General features: G+C 41.5%; 1 protein-coding gene across 1 annotated transcript in view; it reads left to right on the plus strand.

The window, feature by feature from the left end:
* Dna2 (DNA replication helicase/nuclease 2) overlaps positions 1-20,318 on the plus strand; it is a 193,535-nt gene that overhangs the window by 101,996 nt on the left and 71,221 nt on the right. Inside the window, exons 14-16 of the mRNA XM_080267024.1 lie at positions 3,246-3,355; positions 3,743-3,887; positions 17,501-17,601. Of these exons, the coding sequence (XP_080123150.1) occupies positions 3,246-3,355; positions 3,743-3,887; positions 17,501-17,601 (356 nt within the window). The remainder of the gene's footprint in view (positions 1-3,245; positions 3,356-3,742; positions 3,888-17,500; positions 17,602-20,318) is intronic.

Genomic DNA, 20,318 nt, shown 5'->3' on the forward strand with positions numbered 1-20,318 from the left:
CCAGCTGATGTGTCTTGAAATTGATCAGCATTTAAACTACTTTGATTCTTCAAATCTTTCTTCTGATGAATTGGTTAATACATATAACAATGAGCTTAGGTCAATTTTTGATCATTATTGTCCTGAGGTAGTAAAAACAATCACTGTATGTGATAATTCTCCATGGTATGGTCCATCCATTATTTCTTTGTGTAGACAACGTAGAAAGGCAAAACGTGAGTGGCGCTTGCAGTGGACCAAATTAACTTGTTTGTGCTATGTTTTTGCTAGAAGAGCAGTCATACACACTGTAACAGTTCAAAAGGCTAGGTACTATCAAAATAAAGTTAAGGCATGTGGTGGTGATAAAAAAAAAAAAAAAAAAATGCAGTTGTGGACAATTTGGTTGGTCGGAGGAATGTAATTGTTAAGCCAACTTCTGTATCTGATGTCCAGTTGGCTTCTGATTTTACTTCATTTGTTACAACTAAGATATCTCACATAAGAAGTGATTAAGACAACAGTTCTCCTAGTGAAGTGTACTCAGTTAACTTCCAATCACAGTGCACTGGGGATCATTTACTTTCAATATTTCATCCGTTGGATATGAACAAAGTCAAATGTTACATCAGAAAACTTAATAAGACATTTTGCCCACTTGTCCTGTGTAACACGTCACAACTGCCTGATGTGTACGAGCACGCTGCAGAATTTATCTGCAATGTAATAAATAGATGCTTCTTAGAAAGTAATTTTGTGCAGTCTGAAAAACGTGCTTTGCTTAGGCCCCTAATTAGGAAACCTGGCCTTGATGCTGAGAGCATGACAAATTATCGTCCCCTCTCTCTTATCCAAGATTATTGAGCGGGCCATACTCGATCAACTCTTACCACTATTGGAACACAACAGAGTTGTTCCTGTTGTTCAGTCAACATACAAAAAGTACCATTCAACTGAAACTGCACTAACAAGGATTCATAGTGACTTCTTGGCAAACACCTGTAGTGGGATGTCCTCTCTCCTAGTTCTGTTGGATCTGTCTGCAGCTTTTGATACAGTAGATCATAAACTATTGTTGGATGATCTGTATTTCTATGGTATATGTGACAGTGCTCTTTTGCTTCTTAAGTCGTATCTGTTGGACAGATCACAAAGAGTGGTTGTTGATTACTCTAGCTCTGATTCTGCTCCCCTTCTGTTCGGAGTCCCTCAGGGATCAGTTTTGGGTCCGATTGTATTTACTATCTACACAAGTAGTTTATTATCTTTACTTGATGCTCATGATGTGTTCTGTCATTTTTAATACTGATGACACCCAGCTCTATGTTAAGATGTCAGATATCAACGATACTAAGACTATGCTTGAATCTCTAAAATCCGATATTAAGATTGGGATGGCCAAGAGGAAACTTAAGCTGAATGATGGTAAAACTGAGATCATCATCATCAGAGGCAACAGAAGGGGTGACGACACTGTAAACATTGGCGTGTCACAGCTTCATCCAGTCAGTTCTGTTTGAAATCTGGGTGTTTATTTTCATTCAGAGTTAAATTACAAAGAACATATTAATCAGGTTGTCAGAGGGTGTAATATGCATATCAGAAATCGTACACTGTGAGAAAATTCCTGAATAGACATTGCCTTTTAACGTTGGTCCATGCAGTGGTCTTGTCTCATGTCAGTTATTTTAATTCACTGTGGATTGGTCTTCCAAATAATATACAGTACCAACAAAAGTTCAGCCTGTGTTGAACAGGGCAGCACGGTTTATCTTTGGTCTCCCCCTAAGAACCTTGACTACACAGTTCCTAATTGAGTTGCATTGGTTACCAGTAAAGGCTAGAATTGAATTTAAACTGTGTCGTATTACATTCAAGATTCTTAAGTTTGGCAGACTGAAGTGTCTTGCTGAATTGTTAAAACTTCCACCGGCACGCTCAGGTGTGATGTTACACAGTGAAGATGATTCGTTGTTTCTTAACAAGCCTGGAGCCATTCACCAGTCATCTTTCTCTGATCGTTCTTTTGTGTATAGAGCCCCTAGATCTTATAATAGATTGCCATTGTCCTCGAGACAACTCTCTTCTGTTGAATCCATTAAGAGACAGCTGAAAGTCTTTCTTTTTTCAAAATGCTATGGTCTGAAGAGAGGTACTGTGACGGATAATTATAGGGTTTAATTATTGCCACTTTCATATATATATGATGTAGTTTGTATTATATATGAGGGATGTCATAGTTCTTGTAATTGTAAAAATAATGTATGTGTGTCGAGTGCTAGTAAATTCCCAAAGAAAAAACTGGCGTTTTTGACAAGGGTTTGAGAATAAATGCAGGAAAAACAAAAATTATGATATCTAGGGCTGATGGCTGTACTATCAAAGCAGAGAGAATATTGCCATGTGCAGTTTGCCACAAGGGTTTGGGAAATAACATCATCTGATGCAGTGTTAAATATAAATGGTTGCAGAAGAGTTGTAGTGGTATTATGAGTAAGCTGTGAAACCGTGTTAATTTCATGTGCATGGTGCAAAGATTGAGAAGGGGGAATGGATTGATCATGCTGGATAGTCCCTGGAGTACGTGGAGGAGTTTTGTTGTTTGGAGGACATGTTATATGCTGGAGCCGGGACTGGAACCGGCTCTGAAACTAGGGTACTGTATAGAATGGTTGGAAGAAGTTCAGAGAGGTGTTCTCTCTCTCTCTCCTGACATTTAAAGGGCTCTCCCTCCATGCTGTGTATGCAGCATGCATTTGGAGTGTAATGCTGTACAGAAGTGAGACTAGTGTAGTAAAGGATGAGAATATTCATAGGCTCAAACACCCAGAAATTACTGTATAATGATTAGATGGATGTATGGAGTGTCACTGAATGAGCTGCCTTGGGGCGGAGGGTTTAGGACTGTAAATGTAGAGATGAGAGGAAAGTAGGGACTTGAATCATTAGTGTTCTGATGAGGAGGGGTAAATTGGTTTTGGCATGTGTAGGGGATGGTAGATAGCAGCTGGGTGTGGAGGGCGAGAGGTGTGAATGTTGTTGGTGGAGTTACAAGAGGCAGACTGGAAGAACCGGGACGAGGTCAGAGTGTAACCTCAAGAGCAAGAGATGAAATTGGGAGGCTACCAGAGATCGAGCAGCATGGAGAGCCACCATCAGGTGACCAAGGTCGACACTTGCTAGCATGTTGGAGCCTTTATAATGAATGAACAAAGTAATAGGGGGTGTTAAGAGTTTTATTGTTAATTGATGTTTTCATGTTGCAGAGCCACCTGGAATATTTCCGTCACTGGTGCTTATTATTGCACCTGGAGATGGCTAGTAACCGGAAGGATTCTCTTGTCAGGGCCCTTTGGTTACAGGACCCACTCAAGAGGTATGGTATTGTTTATAATACTTCACATTAGTTTTCCAGATAGTTACAGAATTTAGTTTGACAGTTTTGCTGATGATTAATTATTGTGTTCCTAGTCTATTTTATCGTCATTATCAGTTCTTTTTGTGATGTGATTGTTCCCTATGACTAGGATAATGAATGTTTTCACCCTAACCGAAATACTCTCATAATGTAAGAGATTTGTTCGCATCACATGTACAGTGTCAGATAGTTTAGTACTGTTTGAATTTTATGCTAACTCTTTGCGAGTTTTTTACCTTAGAAAATACAGTAATCTGTATGATATATATTTTTTGTTATGATATTGCATTTAACATGAATTATTTTGTAATTATGTTAGTGTAAGAGGTTGATATTTTTTCCAAGAGAGGGGAATGGTGACTGCTTGTGTAATCTTGTGGTGGACGACACAGTGAGCATGAAAGAAGTGCAAGCAGGGGAATTTAGGCAGGTGTTGCGCCGTGCTCACTCTCACCCTACGCATACATCACTCTCAAGCATTGGCCTTCAGGTGTGTTCATTACAGTATTTATATGTGTTTGTTTCCCGAGCAGTAGACCCGGGAAGCCCCTTCTGTGATAATTGGTGTTAGAGTGAGGAATTTGACTCGCTACCTTACCATTTGACTGAAGGATCTGTTTACATATCCACAAGGCTTGTAAAATTTCTTCTGAACCCTCCCAAAGCCAGACTGGATTTTAAAAGCAAGCATTCTCTGTCCACACCAAAAAAACCTATCCAACAACTTTACCTCATCATCCTTCCCTTCTGTTTTCTCTGCTGATGGCTCTGTAGCTATTTCTTCTACTGATAAAGCAGATCTCTTCCCTCAGATTTTCTCCTCCAATTCCACCTTAGATGATTCCGGTGCTGTTCCTCCATCACTTCCCCCCTCTGACTTCCCCATGGCTAACATTAAAATTTCCTCAGCTGATGTATTTCCTGCCATCACTGCCCTTAATACTAACAAGGCATATGGGCCTGATGGAGTCTCTCCTGTTGTCCTCATCAACTGTGCTTCAGTGCTTACACCCTTCCTAGGTAAACTCTTTCACCTTTGTCTTTCAACTTGTACCTTTCCTTCTTGCTGGAAGTTTACTCTTATTCAGCCATTCCCAAAGAAGGGTGATCATTCACAACCCTCTGACTATTGTCCAATTGCTTTAACATCCTGTGTCTCAAAAGTTTTCGAGTCAATTCTTAACAGAAAAATTTTAAAGCATCTTTCCTATAACAACCTTCTTTCTGATCATCATTATGGGGTCTGTCAGGGTCGCTTCACTGGCAATCTTCTCACCTACCTTTCAGACTCATGGTCATCCTCCTTTTGGGACTTTGGCGAAAGCTTTGCCATTGCACTTGACATCTCAAAGGCTTTCGATTGAGTCTGGCATAAATCTTTAATTTCCAAACTGCCCTCCTACGGTTTCTATCCTTCTATCTGTGCTTTCATCTATAGCTTCCTTTCTGGTCATTCTATAGTCGCTGTTGTAGACGGCCATTGTTCTTCTCCTAGATCTATCAACAGTGGTGTTTGTCAGGGGTCTGTCCTATCACCAGCTCTCTTCCTTTTATTCATCAATGACCTTCTGAGCTGTACATCTAACTCTATCCACTCATACGTTGATGACTTCACCCTTCACCTCTCCATTTGGTTCTCACAATTTCCATCTCAGCAGCTACTTCAACAAACAAGGGATGAGGCTATAGCACACCTAATGTCTGACTTGGCTTGTATCTCTGACTGGGGTAAAAATAATCTTGTCGTTTTTAATGCATCAAAAACTCAGTTTTTACACTATCAGCCCAACACAATCTTCCACAGGAGTACTCACTATGTTTAAAAATATCCAGCTCAATCCTGCATCATCCTTGAACATTCTTGGAGTTTCATTCACTTGGGACTTATCTTGGAAAGATCATATTGCATCTCTTGTAAAATCTGCTTCCAAGAGACTGGGTGTGCTAAGCTGACTCCGTACCTTCTTTACCCCTGCACAGTTGTTGACTTTATACACTGTTTTATTCACCTTTGTGTAGAGTACAACTCTCATGTTTTTGGATGCTCCCCACACACAGCTCTTCTCAATAGGGTGGAGTCAAAGGCTTTTCGTATCATTATTTCTCCTCCTCTTACTGGCTCCCTTCAACTTCTGTCTCTTCACTGCATTGTTGCATCACTATGTCTTTTCTATCGCTACTTCAATGGTTACTGCTCCTCTGAACTGTCTGCTTGCATCCCACCACCTCTACGATGGGTGTGTAGCACGCGTCTAGCAATAAACTCTCATCCCTTTTCTGTCCAGCTCTCTAATGTAAGAGTTAACCATTACTCCCAGTCCTTCATTTATGCAACAGGTCAAATCTGGAACAGTCTCCCTCTGTATTTCCTACTTCCTGTGATCTCCAGGCTTGCAAACGCAGTGTGTTCAGGCATCTCAAAATGAACAGATCTTGAATTTGGCTCTCTTTTGTACTGTTTTTGTTTTTTTCTTAGAAGGAACAGTTTGCAGGCTCCTGGCCTTTGGTTCCTTCTTTCTCACATATTTTTAAAAAAAAAAAAAAAAAAAAAAAAAAAAAAAAAAAGGACCTGGGGCAACAGTTTTAGTTGGGGTTAGGAGACGCCTCAGTTCTTTATCATCATAATGGATGAAAGGATGAGAAAATGTGTAATGGATGCAAGAGCTTATAGAGGTTGGGGGAGTGGACTTTCTGACCACTACTTGGTGGTGGCCAGAATCAAGATCCAATTAGGATGGAGAAATAGAAGAAGGGAAGGACGGGAAGAAGGAGTATTTGTAAGGAGAGTGGAAAGGTTACAAGAGGATGAGAAAAAGGCAGAGTATAAGAGAGAAGTGGAGGAACGATTGGGCTTATATGAATTGGAGCAGATGGGGGATGTGGAAGGTGTGTGCAGGATATTTACAGAAGAAATATGAGCAGCATGTGATGTGGTGTGTGGGATGAAGAGAAGATGGAGGGGTGTGCAAGGAACAGTGTGTTGGAATGAAGAGGTGAGACAGGCTGTGGCACAAAAGAAGAAAGCATACAATGAATGGATGAGAAATAGGGGCGTGGAAGAAGTTGAGAGGCGGAAGAGAGAGTTATATGTAGAAAGAAAGAGAGAGGTGAAAAGATTAGTAAGAAGAGAGTGGATGAGGAATTTGGAAGGAACCTGAGTGTAAAGTGGAGGGACTGTAAGAAAATGTTCTGGAAAGAGGTGAAAAGAGTAAGACAGGGTGGAAGTGAAGTTAGCAGGGGAGTGAAAGATAAAAATGATAGATTACTAGTGGAGAAGGGAGAAAAAGTGAGCAGATGGAGAGAACACTTTAAGGAATTGTTGAACATAGAGGATGGAAGTAATGCGAGTATAAGTGGCTGGGGAATGGCTGGGAGAAGAAGGGAGGTGAGAAGACAGGAAGAAATCAGTAGGATAGAAGTTAGGAAGAAATCAGTAAGATAGAAGTTGTAGAAGCAATAAAGAAAGTTAAATTGCGGAAAGCCCCAGGAATTGATGGAGTGTGTGGTGAAATGCTGAAGTATGGGGGAGAGATAGTAGTAGAATGGATGTGGAAAATGTGCAGATTGGCCTAGGAGGAAAGTAGAGTCCCGGAGGATTGGAAGTCAGGTATAATTATTCCCTTGTGCAAAGGAAAAGGAGAAAAAGAAGTGTGTGGTAATCATAGGGGCATCTGTCTTCTTAGCATAATAGGAAAAGTGTTTGGTAGGATACTTATTGACAAAGTTAGAGAAAGAACAGAGGAATTAGTTGGAGAAGAACAGGGAGGCTTAGGAAGGGAAGAGGTTGTGTAGATCAGATATTCATTCTTAGATGTTTAGTGGAAAAGTTTCTAGAGAAGGGAAGGAAGTTGTATGCGGCTTTCATGGATTTGGAGAAAGCTTGTGACAGGGTGGATAGACAAGGATTGTGGAAAGTATTAAGAATATATGGAGTAGATGGGAAATTGTTGAATGCTGTGAAGAGTATGTATGATGGTGCTAAGGCTTCAGTGCGTGTGGATGGTGAACTGAGTGAATTTTTCTCTTTGAAGGTTGGGTTGAAACAGGGATGTGTCATGTCTCCATGGTTGTTCAATCTGTATATGGATGGGATAATGAAAGAGGTACAAGGTAGGGTAATGGATGTTGGAGTGGCCCTGGTGAGAGAGAGTAGTGTTTGGAAACTCCCTGTACTGTTGTTTGCAGATGATACTGTGTTGTTGAGTGAAGATGAAGGAGAGCTGCAAGGCTTGGTGGATGAGTTTGGGAGAGTGAGTAAGAAACGGAATCTAAAGGTGAATGTAGGGAAGAGTAAAGTGATGGTCTTTGAGAGAGGTGAAGTCAGTGAATGTACAGCGAGATTGGATGGTGAGGAATTGGAAAATGTGAGTATGTTTAAGTACCTGTACTTGGGTAGTGTGATGTGTAAGGATGGAGGTTTGGAGGGTGAAGTGCTTGAAAGGGTACAGCAGGGAAGAAAGGTTGCTGGTTCCTTGAACGCACTGATAAGAAGCATGGAAGTGAGCATGGAAGTGAAAAAGTTACTACATGACAGTATTGTGATACCAACTCTAACGTATGGAAGTGAAGCTTGGACGTTGCTGGAATGACACAAGTCAAGAGTGAGAGCAGTGGAAATGAGTTATTTAAGAGGAGCCTGTGGAGTCACATGGAGAGACAGGCTGACAAATGAGAATATAAAGGAGCGTTGTGGTGTGGATATGGATGTGGTAGGAAGCGTTAGGAGGAATACACTGAGGTGGTTTGGCCATGTGGAGAGGATGGAGGGTGAAAGACTGATGAAGAGAGTGTATGTGAGTGAGGTGGAGGGGGGAAGAGGGAGGGGGAGGCCGAGGATGAGATGGAGGGATGGGGTGGAGAAGTATATGAGAGAGGGGGGTATGAGTTGGGACCGGGGCAGTGAAATGGCGGGGAATAGGGCGATGTGGAGGCGATTTGTTTGTGGCCACCCCGAACGGGATTTAGGCGTCTGGCAATAGATAGATAGAAAGATTTTTTAAATAATTCTTTTCATTCCTCTGATATGCCATGATTTTCTCTTTCACATGTCTTGCCTGATTTTGTTTCTTTGTTCAAAAGACCTCTATCACTTCTCTTCCTGCTCTCTCTCTCTCTCCTCTTTCCTAGGGGGGGGGGCATGCATGCATATCCATCTGTCATTCAAAGTCTTCCACCACAGTTTCTTTATCCCTTAATATTCCCCTCCCCCAGACCCTTCATTGCCTATTTTTCAAGCTTATGAACATTTCTCCAGTTCTTTCATTGTTTATCTTCCTTGTTGCTGGTTTGTTGTCAAGATTGGTTTCCACTGCACTTTGTAGTCATTATAGTGGACTGCCTTAAGACAGATGCGCCCTTCTTGAGATCTAGTGCTGAACTAACTGGCAAAAGCTGGCATGCTCCGATCTCCAACTGAACTCAGATGACTAACCCAACAGAACTGTACTGGTGCAGTATAGCTCAGCATGCATTGTATCACTAGGTCTTTTATGACTATACAGGGCTGTACAAGGCTGTACGTTACACATTATTATGCCTACGCTAACATGTATATGAGAATGGGTAAGGTGAAAAAATAATACAGTAAAACCTCGATATAACGGACTTCAGAAGACTGAAATTCGCTTTTATTGGAATCAAGGAGCTACTAGACTAAATCTTATACAGTACTCTCTTATCCGAACATAATAGAGCCAAAGGCATGTCTGGGTAGTGGTAACAACTGGATAATGAACACCATTCCCTTCCTATACCCAGACGCTACCTATACCTAACCTCCAACCTATGCCTAACCTGTTTGTACTGTACCTGTGCTTAATCTGGCAGTGTTTTCCTGGCATTCGGGCATATTTAGACATCAGAAGACACACAGGAATATCCAAAGTAATGCTAAACACCAAGAAAACCATGCAGAAAAACCACTGAAAACCAAAAAACACCCTGCTGTATGTACAGTATCCCTCCTAATTTTGGCACTGTTTTCAGGTCAGTCTGCCATATTTAGATATCAAAACACACATAGGATTATCCAGATTAATGCTACACACCAAGAAAACAATGCATAAACAAAAAACATCCACAAAAATCTCAGGACAGCAGGAAAATCAGTTATCTGACACCAATGATAGCTGTTCCCGGGCCACAAAAAAATTCTTTGGCCAAATATGCCACCTGAAATTAGTTAAATTGTTATAATTGGTATACCTTCATCATCGCTGGTGTTTATACTATAAGATAAACTAATAAAAACACAGAAAACTGATGAGTAAAAGTACAGAAATGTAGTGAGTAAAACTTACCGTCATATAACTTCCCACCATCGTAGTGCAAAATTTTGCTAGCACCTTCCAAGAGTTAAGCACATGTCTACATGCAGAACTTTATGAGCCTTCACATGGTCACCTTGGAATTTCAATACAACCAATAGTATTCAAATAAATTGCAAAAAATTTAAAAACTCACATGTCAGTGCTATCAATGCAAAGGAGGGGAGGGAGTGAGGGGGAAGCTGGGAGGGTATGGAGGAGGGACGGGAGGGGGGGGAGAAGCGAGGCTGTGGTCAGGACTTTCATCCTTATGTCACAAGGCGGACGGACGCTTTTACCATACATTTACTTGTGGCTTGCAGTCTGTTAGATGTCCGGTGGCCATACGGAAACACAACTCCGGTGATGGGGTGACTTTGGATGTTCGGTAGAGAGGCGGATGGCTGCTGTCGCCAAGCATGTACTTGTGGCATGCAGTCTGTGTTGCACTGTTGGTGACATTTAGGAAAAACTAGGCCCAGTGGCCACATGACTTTGGACATTCATCGGGGGTGCATACGGATGTTTTGACAGTGCTTGTAGGTTACGATTGTATTACTCAGGTGCTGGGGATTCGTTGGGAGTGATCAGACCAGTGTGCGACTTTGACCATTCAGTACAGGGGCGGACGGACATTTTAGCTCTGGTTTTGGGTTATGGCCTACTTTCAGCTCACGGCTTGAGCCCAGTGGCCACGATACTGAATGTTTGAACTTTTCAGTTGACTGGCCTAAGTTCTCGGGGATTTTTACGTCCAGATGATAGCAAGTAAATTCGGATAATGGTTTAATGGAGCCAAAGTTTAGCGTCCGGATAGTGAACATGTCCAGATATTGCATATCCGGATAAATGAAGGACTACTGTACTACAGTAAAACCTTGATACTGTATAACAGACTTCAATAGACCGGAATTTGCTTTTATCGGACTCGAGGAGCTACCAGACTAAATTCCTATATATCGGAAAAAGTCCGATAAAGCCAGAAGCAGTCCGGACTGCCTGACCACTTCAGGTATGCTCACCACAATAAGGTAAATAAAAGACATATTTATCAGCATACAGCACAGTATTATTATATATGTTGTACTACTTGATTAATGTAGTGAAGTTATAACACAGTACAGTACCGCAGTGGTAGTCAAAACAGTTTAAAAACATTCATACAATCCGCACTAACGTCTGATATATCGGATAAAGTCCGGATTAGCAGGGGGAAGTCCGGGTATCGCTTTTATCGGAACTTCACGTTTTTCAGACTGGCTTGGGCTGCAATTAATCTGTTATAGTGAGGTCTTACTGTATGTATATCGGAAAAAGTCCGATAAAGCCAGAAGCAGTCTGGACTGCCTGACCGCTTCAGCTATATTCACCAGAGTAAGATAAATAAAAAACATGTTTATCAGTGTACAGTACAGTACTGTATTACTGTATTATTTATATTATACCATTTGATTATTGTAGTGAATGTATAATACAGTACTGTGCAGTACTGCAAGGGTAGTGAAAAAAAGTTTAAAAACCGGTGGTGCAATCCGGGCTAATGTCTGATATATCGGAAAAGTCCAGGTTAGCAGGGGGAAGTCTGGATGCCGCCTCTTTTAAATGGCTTGGGCCCCAATTAGTCTGTTATAGTGAGGTTTTACTGCACTGTATACTGTGATGTCTAGTTAATAATAAATCATCACATCATCTGTAACCATTCCCCATCCATCTAGAATTGTGTCCACTGAAACAGTGGGGAAATACATAGATAAGAAGTCTAGCTAGATCAAGTACAGAAGAAGAACTGAACAAATAAATAAGGATGTGTTGGGTAAGCGATGTAGCTACGATAATGGATAGTAATATAGATTTTTTTTTTTTTTTTTTTTTAGTGTCTAATTTCTGGGCATAGGCTTCACAGCCTTCTCTCAAGGCCCAGTAGCCCTCTCACATACCATACACCTCTACATGTCACCACTTCGGCACTAACACCCACCATCCATATTGAATACATGCTAGGGCTGTCTCATACAGTACTGGTGCATTGGTATTAGGGGTGGTATTTTTACGACATGTCGGCAGGTCTTCTGGTAGATCAGTAAAGTCTGTTTTTATTAAATTCAAATCCTTAAACTGTTCCCTGCCTCAGTGAGGATTTGAACCTGGGTCCGATAGGACTGCAAGCCACCTCTCTACTGACTGAGCTACCGCTTCCCCAATACAGAATAAAAATAATATAATGTCTGGTTTAAAATAAATCATCAAATCGTCTAACACCCAGACTCCTCCACTCTCAGTTCCTCCCAAGCCTTCAGCCTCTGTCCTTTGATTCCTGTTTGTGGACTGTACTATATGAATTTAAATTGTTAAGAATGTGAAATATTTGTTTCAGATTTACTGTTGTATTGTTGTTTTATTAATATTAGGGCCTAATACCCCATAAGAATATCCATGGAGAGGGGAGATGTAAATTTCATTTCTCATATGAACACATTCAGGGCTTCCTATAACATTATCTTTCAGCTGTTGTTTCATTTCATTTTGTTCATAAAGGCACCACCGTGCTTGCATGCATCAGCCTTAGTTATCTAATGGCAGCTTTCCATGTTGCTTAATCTTTAGCATCTTCTCTATTCAGTCTCGTATCCCTTAGGTCACACTCTGTGACCTTGTCACAGGTCTGTCAGTCTGCCTCTTGCATTCCTACCATCAACATTCACACCTGCCCTCTGCACTCAGTTTTCATCCTCCATCCTCTCCACATGCCCCAACCATCTCAGTCTACCCTATCTCATTTCGTTTATAAAGGCTCCAACATGCTTTCATGCTTTGGCCTTGGTCACCCAGTGGCAACTGTCATCACAACACTAATACATTCAAGTCCCATCCTACCTTTCCAGTTTTTATTCTTAGTCCTAACCCCTCCCCCCAGGCTGTCACTCAAGGACACACTACACATCCTTTTAATCATTCTCATCTCTGTATGTTTGAGCTTATGATTATCCTCTACCCTTTCTGTCCCGGTCTCTGTCATATAGCATTACACTCCTAAAACATGTTGCATACATAGCTTGAATGGAGAGCCCTCTCAATGTTAGAAAAGGCAATAGCTCCCTGAAATTCTTCTAACCACTTGTTACCATGATCACAGAGCTTGCTCAAGCCCCACCTCCAGCACAGAACATGTTCCCCAAATAACAAAACTCCTCAACACACTAAAGAGACTCTTCAGTGAGTTCAGTCCTTTCCCACCTCACAGGCTTCATGCTCTCCCCTCACACCTCACACACAAAATCAGCATTATTTTGCAGCCTACCTCCAATACCACTAATCTCTTATGCACTCACTTATCAGAAACACGACACAAGATGGAATTCCTGCCCAAGCCCTTCATCATATGATTTCTCAAATTTCTCCATGTTTATATGAGTACTGTACGGTGTATATTATTATAGAGCTCCTTTAGCATTTTCAAATATCTCGCTATTGTTGTTGCTCAACCCCAGTTTGTCCTGCTGAGACACCCATCGACCACAGGTAAACAACTGCTTCTGTGGGGGCCATCCTATAGGTACAGTACAGTACTGTACATACACTGTGCAGGGGATGTTTCCTTACAGTTGACAGCACCTTGCCAGGGTTGGACCATCTTATGCCTACTTGGGCAGTACCACACACTGCAGGGCAAGCAAAAATTGCTCGGTGAAGTAGACACTTGATCAGCTGATTGGAGACCAACGAGAAGAATTAAAGTGGCAGAGGCTATGCTCTTGGCTGCTGGGCATTCACTAATTGAGATAATTGAAGATCCATTATTTGATGTCATGGGTGGATCTGCTGACAGAAAGGCAGCATTGGAGAGAAGTGAGATGAACACGACCAAGATGTCCAACCAAAGTAGAAAATTACATGGAGACAATCATCCCAGCATTTAGTGACTTAAGATAATTGTTATATTATTTGTGTATTCAGTAATAATTAATATAATTACCACATTGACTTTGGTGAAGTTTCACCTCTGCATATGTAAGAAAGAATCCACAGTTCGCACCTTTGAAGTATGTGGTTGAAGCAGACACCAATCTGTGTTACAAACACGGCATCATGAGCTAGCTACCTCTATAGCTTTCATTCTCTTTGCTTTGTGAGCAGAAAGCTGTAGTGCATGCTGCAGTCCATTCTACCAGCAGAGCACTCTCTGGTACCTGGCCAAGTAGAAGCAAGGCAGGGTTCTTCCCACAGCAAGGAGCAGGGAAATATGGGGAGGTTTTGCTCCCAGGTGGACATCACAGTTGCTCCACCCTCTGTTTGTTGTATGATATCCACTGCTTTGCTGTAGAAATTCACTAGATTAGCAGTACAAGATGATCCCTCTCTGAATCCAAATTATTTTGCTGCCTTTACTGCCTTTTATTTTAGGAAGCTTGTCCATCTCTTTTACCCATCCCCGCCGCGGAGGGGCTTGGGGATGGGTATTGTTTTCACTCGGTTTATCTGTTTGTCTGTCTGTCTGTCTGTTAACAACTTTACACAAAAACTACTGGTTTGATTTTTACTAAAATTACAGGAACGATTGGCTATGATCTTCTGATCACCTGATTAAATTTTGGGCCAAGGCTTAGGCTGTAGACCCAAGAAAAAAAATAAAGATAAATATTTTTTTTCGCCATAACTCCATTCATATTCATCATATCGACATGAAACCAAAACCTAAAGGTGCATCTTCCAAATCTGCATCCAATAACATCCCTCAGCAGTAGGGAAATCAATGTCTGGTGGGTTGGGTCTAAAATCTCAAATGGGCATAAAATGGACAGTTTTCACTCAGTTTGCTCCAGATTCTATATGTGACATCTTTGATTAGATATATTGTTGTGTTTATACGTCAGCACTAAAATGACTGCTGGGGATGGGTTTTCTGTGCCTTGGCACTGATTCTTGTCTAATTATTATTTTTTCAGAAAGTATACAGTCAACCCCAGCTTTCCCAGGTTAACATATTCATGGATTTCTTTGGGAAATTGTTTCAAGATATTTCCTGCTTTTCCCACAGCATCAGGTGTTCCTAGTGGTTCATAAGTGATTTTTTTTTTTGCATGTTTTCTGTGAGAAATATTGTCCTATACTGTACAGTTTAACCCGCCCCGTCCCGTCGACGTATGGGTACGTTGCAACGATTTGCATTTGCCAGTCCCGGCGACGTACCAGTACGTCGTGCAATTGCAAGGTCCCTAATTTGCACAATTTTCAATTTTCACACGTGATTTTTCGTATGTATACATGGGACACCTTCCTCTATTCCTCTACAAGATGCCAAGCAGGGACAATGCCTTACACCGCATAACCTCCCCCCTCCCCCCCTCACGCCATTGTCTTGGCAAAGGACCTGTTACCAGTGACTTGGCTAGTAAAGATATTCAGGGCCAGAGTGATTCCCCAATCGATGACAATGTGGAGGACAATGTTTACATAGCATTAGAAGAAGAAACAGCCTGAAATAATGATCAGGTAATGTGGCAAAAAAAGGTCAGGTATGGTGATTAGTTAGTGAGTGAAACAATGCTTATAATGCCTTTATTACTGCTTGAAAACCAATACACTCTCATATTACATATACATTCGTACCAAGTAAATAAATAAATACCGTTTATGAGTGGATAAAATAGTTACCCTCCCATAGAACTCGTTTTCTTTGGTGCCAGCATGTTAGAAAACCCAGTCAGGTAAGGAGGAACTCCTACCTGAATTGGGTATTTTAAACATCAGGTGAGCGATTTCTCTATGAATTTTCGATGTTTCTCACCAAAAGCGAAGGTTTTAGCCAAAAAAAAAATTTTCGAAAATACCTCGGGACTGGGGGATGTCGGAGGTGCGGAAAACCTCGGGACGTGACGGGTTAAACTGCGCAGTTACGTTATATAGGTATGTGCTGTTCGGCACACTGCAAACCCTTATCGTCTTCATCTCATGGTGAGTGCAGTACACTGTACCCAGAAGGACTTGTGTATCATCCTGTACTGTCTTTTTAGGAAGTATTAAGGTAATGTGCCATAAAGTGCATTTATAGGTGTTACTGTGGGTTTGTAGGTAACAGGAAATGCCAAAACACTGAAATCAGTTACTTCTCTGGTGGGTTTGGTCCATTTGCCAAATTCAACATTTGTGGGGTGTTCTAGTACATAACCCCCATGAATAGCAGGACCTGACTGTACAAACATCGCTGATGAGGAGTACTGGACCATAATTAAGTGAGCCTTCTCTGTCTTCTCCTTTGTAATGCAGTCCTGTATTCAGTCATTTCCAGTCTGTTGGCAATTCTTCTTTGTCCAAAGAGCATTTTATGAAATAAATTGTGTGTGGGTGTGAGACATTTTGCATGTCAGAGGTTGTTTGGAACAAACTCTTTAGCACTTTATAAGTTGGATAGCTACCATATTGACTTAAGTGTGGTTAATATTTTCTGGAGAGGAATGCCTTCAAGCAGCAGCACTGGCATAACGAACATCGTTGCTGCCTGGTTATACAAATGTCCCTTGGTTGCCTGTGTCCTCCAAGAGGAGAATGGTGGACAGCTGGAAAGGAGCAACTTTAACCTACAATCCACTGGGTCCATATCCAGATGAACCAGGGGCCTCAGCAGCAGCAGCAGCAGTAACAGCAACAGTCAGGTTAATTGAAAGCTGTGGGAGCTGGATATATTTTCTCCTAGAGATTTGACTTCTTTATTGTGCAAGAAAAGAGCAAGTGCACGTACATCATCGTTTTCCTGCCTTCAGCTGTGGGATAGAATCTTCCATGAGTAATATAACTCTCCAAAGGAGTGTGTGTGTGTGGGGGGGGGGAATGTGTGCATAATCAAGGCATTCAGACTGCATTCTACCCAAGGGGTCTTCCAGCCCATACCACATTACCTTCTGCAATCACATATGCCACTAGTAGCCAGACTGAAAGGACTTCCTGGGAGGATCATTCCTCAAAAACTCGTGCATTCAGAGTTGTTTGACCTTCACACAGTTATGACGTACTCTTTGCATCTGTTAGTATCGTCTAAAACGTTCCCACCAGCCAAACACTGCTTGGTTGCAGTTGTAAGGGCAGTGGAAGCTGACTCATCTTTGGGTGCATCTACTACATAAAATGTTTTTGTTGACTATACTTTTTTGAGGGTCATTGCCATTCATGCAAGTGTAGGACCTTCTTCACCAGTTGGGAACTGACACTGATACGAGATACCATGTAGCTCTGGCACCACTGTTGTGCCACCAGTAAGTAGCTTAGGCAAATGGCTTTATTGTTACCAACCCTACCAAGGGCCTTGGATTTGAATTCAGAGATTTCCTTCAAGGCCAACTGCCATCCATGGATAATGAGTCCAACCTACTGCAGGGAACAGATTGTAGTTGTGTAAAAGATATTTACCATATGTGTTGTGGTCTCAACTTGGATATTATGTAAATGTGGTTGGGTTCCCCACCTTGGAATGTTGTGCAAGGTCAGTTACTGAGCTTTTGGCCCCACACCACTCCTGTGCTTGTGCTGTACCTCCCAGGGACATTGGTAATCATCCACTTCCTCTCACTTAAATAATTTAATTCATTGCATCAAACTCACTGTTTCTGCTAGTCTGAATCCATCACTAATTTCTGGACCATTACCATAGCACATGTCAAGAAATAGGTACAGGATATATATACAGCACAGTATATATATGATGGTGATGATGATAGTGACTAACATCGTGGTAGGCATAATGTAAAGGTAACTAATGCCCTTCATGATACTATGCTGTTTGGTCATTATTTTCTTATTCCCACAGGCTGGTGATAGCATTATAGTGTCTTCAGAAACTGAAGTTGCCTTAAGTATGGGAGTGGTAGTGTCCATTCAAGAAGCAGCAGTTGCAATTGCCATAGACAGGTAAGGTAGCCCTTCCATTTGTGCCACTGATATATGAGGCGCTGAGTGGAATAACCTCCCATGCGCCAGATATAGAATATGGAGAAAAACGCTGTTAAAGTTTGTTTACTTTCAAAATGCCATATCTTTTCAACTGATAAAGATATTCTGGTGAATTTTTTTTTTTTCAAATGTAGCTGAAAACATCTGCATGCATGTTAGAGTATGTAAATCAATGGCATTTTGAAAAAACAATACCTTAACAGCATCTTTCTCCTCTTCCCTGACAACAATGAACTGCATTTTCCCAAAAATGTGTGTTGCTGAAAGCCAACCTTATGATGTATGCACGTACTTTCACAATATCCATTAACATAGCACAAAACCAGCACAAAAAAAATAAAATATAGCTGAGAAAATATGTCCGTGGTGGCCTGTGGTGCTCAAGTGGTTATTACTAGCATTCTGGGACTTCCCGCACATGGAGCTAACAATAGATGCGTGTCTGAACGTGAATACATAAGAAATATCAACCTTAACACCAGTGAAATAACTGAGCCTGATGTTGGTTTCCAAGGTTCAGGACCTGGGGAAGACAATGATAAACCACAACGATTTTCTGACTGGATTATTCAGGCAAAAATGGACCTAATGTCCACCTAGCCGAGTATAAACATCTTTGTGTGCAGTGTGGTCAGTCAGTACCCTCTATAAAATGGAATTTTCACCCTTGTTGGGAGCATTTTTTTCACATGATTCGTTATTGTTCTAGTAGAAGAGGGTTTGGGGAATACGTTGGTGTACTTAACTCCAAAATGGCCGCTGTGGCGGACAAGAGGTTTTTCCACTCAGCGCCTCATATGACAAAAAACATAAAATGGAACTGCACTGATTGTTCCATGAAAACCATTATTATTTAACTAATAGGGAAGATAATTTTGTTTTCATCCATAAATCCCTTTTTTGGCCCTCCAATTATTTTTCCCCCCCTAAGTACATGTATGATACATTGGAGTACAGTGTATATAAAGACATTATATTAATATGCATATTGATGTGGTATTAAGTGGCATGTATAAAGACTTAGTGATGAGCAGTAGGCATAATAAAGTGATTTAATTGGCTTATTTTACTGGTAAGTGGCACAGGAGGACAAATCTCAGTTTACAAGTCAGCGTCTTGAAGCAGTGAAGGGCCGTCAGTTAGTTGTTGGGAGTGCTTGTTGACTATATTGCTGCTAATGGATTTCACTGAATTTTTCTCATATTTGAGCTGAAAAACAGTTGTCATAAGGTATGGCACAATTTGACTGAAGATGGTACAGTCTGTTTGTTTTCATGGTGGATGCACAGCAGTCACCTGTCTTGCTCTGCTCGTTGATTTTGTATTACTGGTCACACATATCACTAGATTTTTGTCTTCTGAAGCTCAGAAGAATATTATTTGTCATTTAGGACTGTAATGTACAGATTATATTTGCGATAATTATAGCACACTTCTAAGTTAAGGTTTGTTTTGTTTTCATGGAAGATGCCCAGCGATCATCAGCTGGGAGCACTCATTTACACATGTTAGTGTTTGTCATGTTAGAACTCAAAAAATATACAGGTATGTAGTCTTTAAGAACTGTAATGCACAGACCAGACAAGTTTAGGGAGTTTTTGCCTCTCCTGACACTGAAACACACACACACACACACACACACACACACACATATACAGGTCGCCGACAGAGACGGAGCTCTTTCTGGATTGTGGGGAAATAATCCCTGAATCAGCAACGAAAAGGAGACCATCCTGTTTGTGATTATGTGAATTAGTGTGTGAGTGGTGGTCCCGTCGGACAGTTGTTAAGGAAAACCGCAGTTTCAGTCATAAAAAGTACAAGATATAGTGGAAACAGAAAGTCTCCATATGGTTGCATCATGGCAGAAAGGGACAGTGCTTTGCTTTGTTTACATCCGGTGAGAGGGACGTTGTGGGCTTCTCCAAAGATGATGTGGGAAATGGAAGTACCAAGCTGAACCAAACAAGAGTAGTAGGAGTTGAGAAAACAGCGGAGAGGAATGTCCAGGAGTTAAAAAAGGTCTCTCTATCTATCTTTCTATTGCCAGACGCCTCAATCCCGTTCGGGGTGGCCACAAACAAATCGCCTCCACGTCGCCCTGTCCCCCGCCATTTCACTGCCCCACTCCCAACTCCCCCCCCCCCTCTCTCCACCCCATCCCTCCATCTCATCCTTGGCCTCCCCCTCCCTCTTCCCCCCTCCGCCTCACTCACATACACTCTCTTCGTCAGTCTTTCACCCTCCATCCTCTCCACATGGCCAAAGCACCTCAGTGTATTCCTCCTAACGCTTCCTATCACATCCACATCCACACCACAATGCTCCTTTATAATCTCATTTCACACTGCTCTCACTCTTGACTTGTGTCCTTCCAGCAACATCCAAGCTTCACTTCCATACGTTAGAGTTGGTATCACAATACTGTCATGTAGTAACTTTTTCACTTCCATGCTCACTTCCCTGCTTCTTATCACTGCGTTCAAGGAACCAGCAACCTTTCTTCCCTGCCGCACCCTTTCAAGCACTTCACCCTCCAAACCTCCATCCTTACTCATCACACTACCGAAGTTCTTAAACATACTCACATTTTATCCTCACCATCCAACCTCACTGTACATTCACTGACTTCACCTCTCTCAAAGACCATCACTTTACTCTTCCTTACATTCACC

Source organism: Coenobita brevimanus, chromosome 23 (genome assembly GCF_032717465.1).
Source record: "Coenobita brevimanus isolate Jiangsu-jjx chromosome 23, ASM3271746v2, whole genome shotgun sequence".
Lineage (NCBI taxonomy): Eukaryota > Metazoa > Arthropoda > Malacostraca > Decapoda > Coenobitidae > Coenobita > Coenobita brevimanus.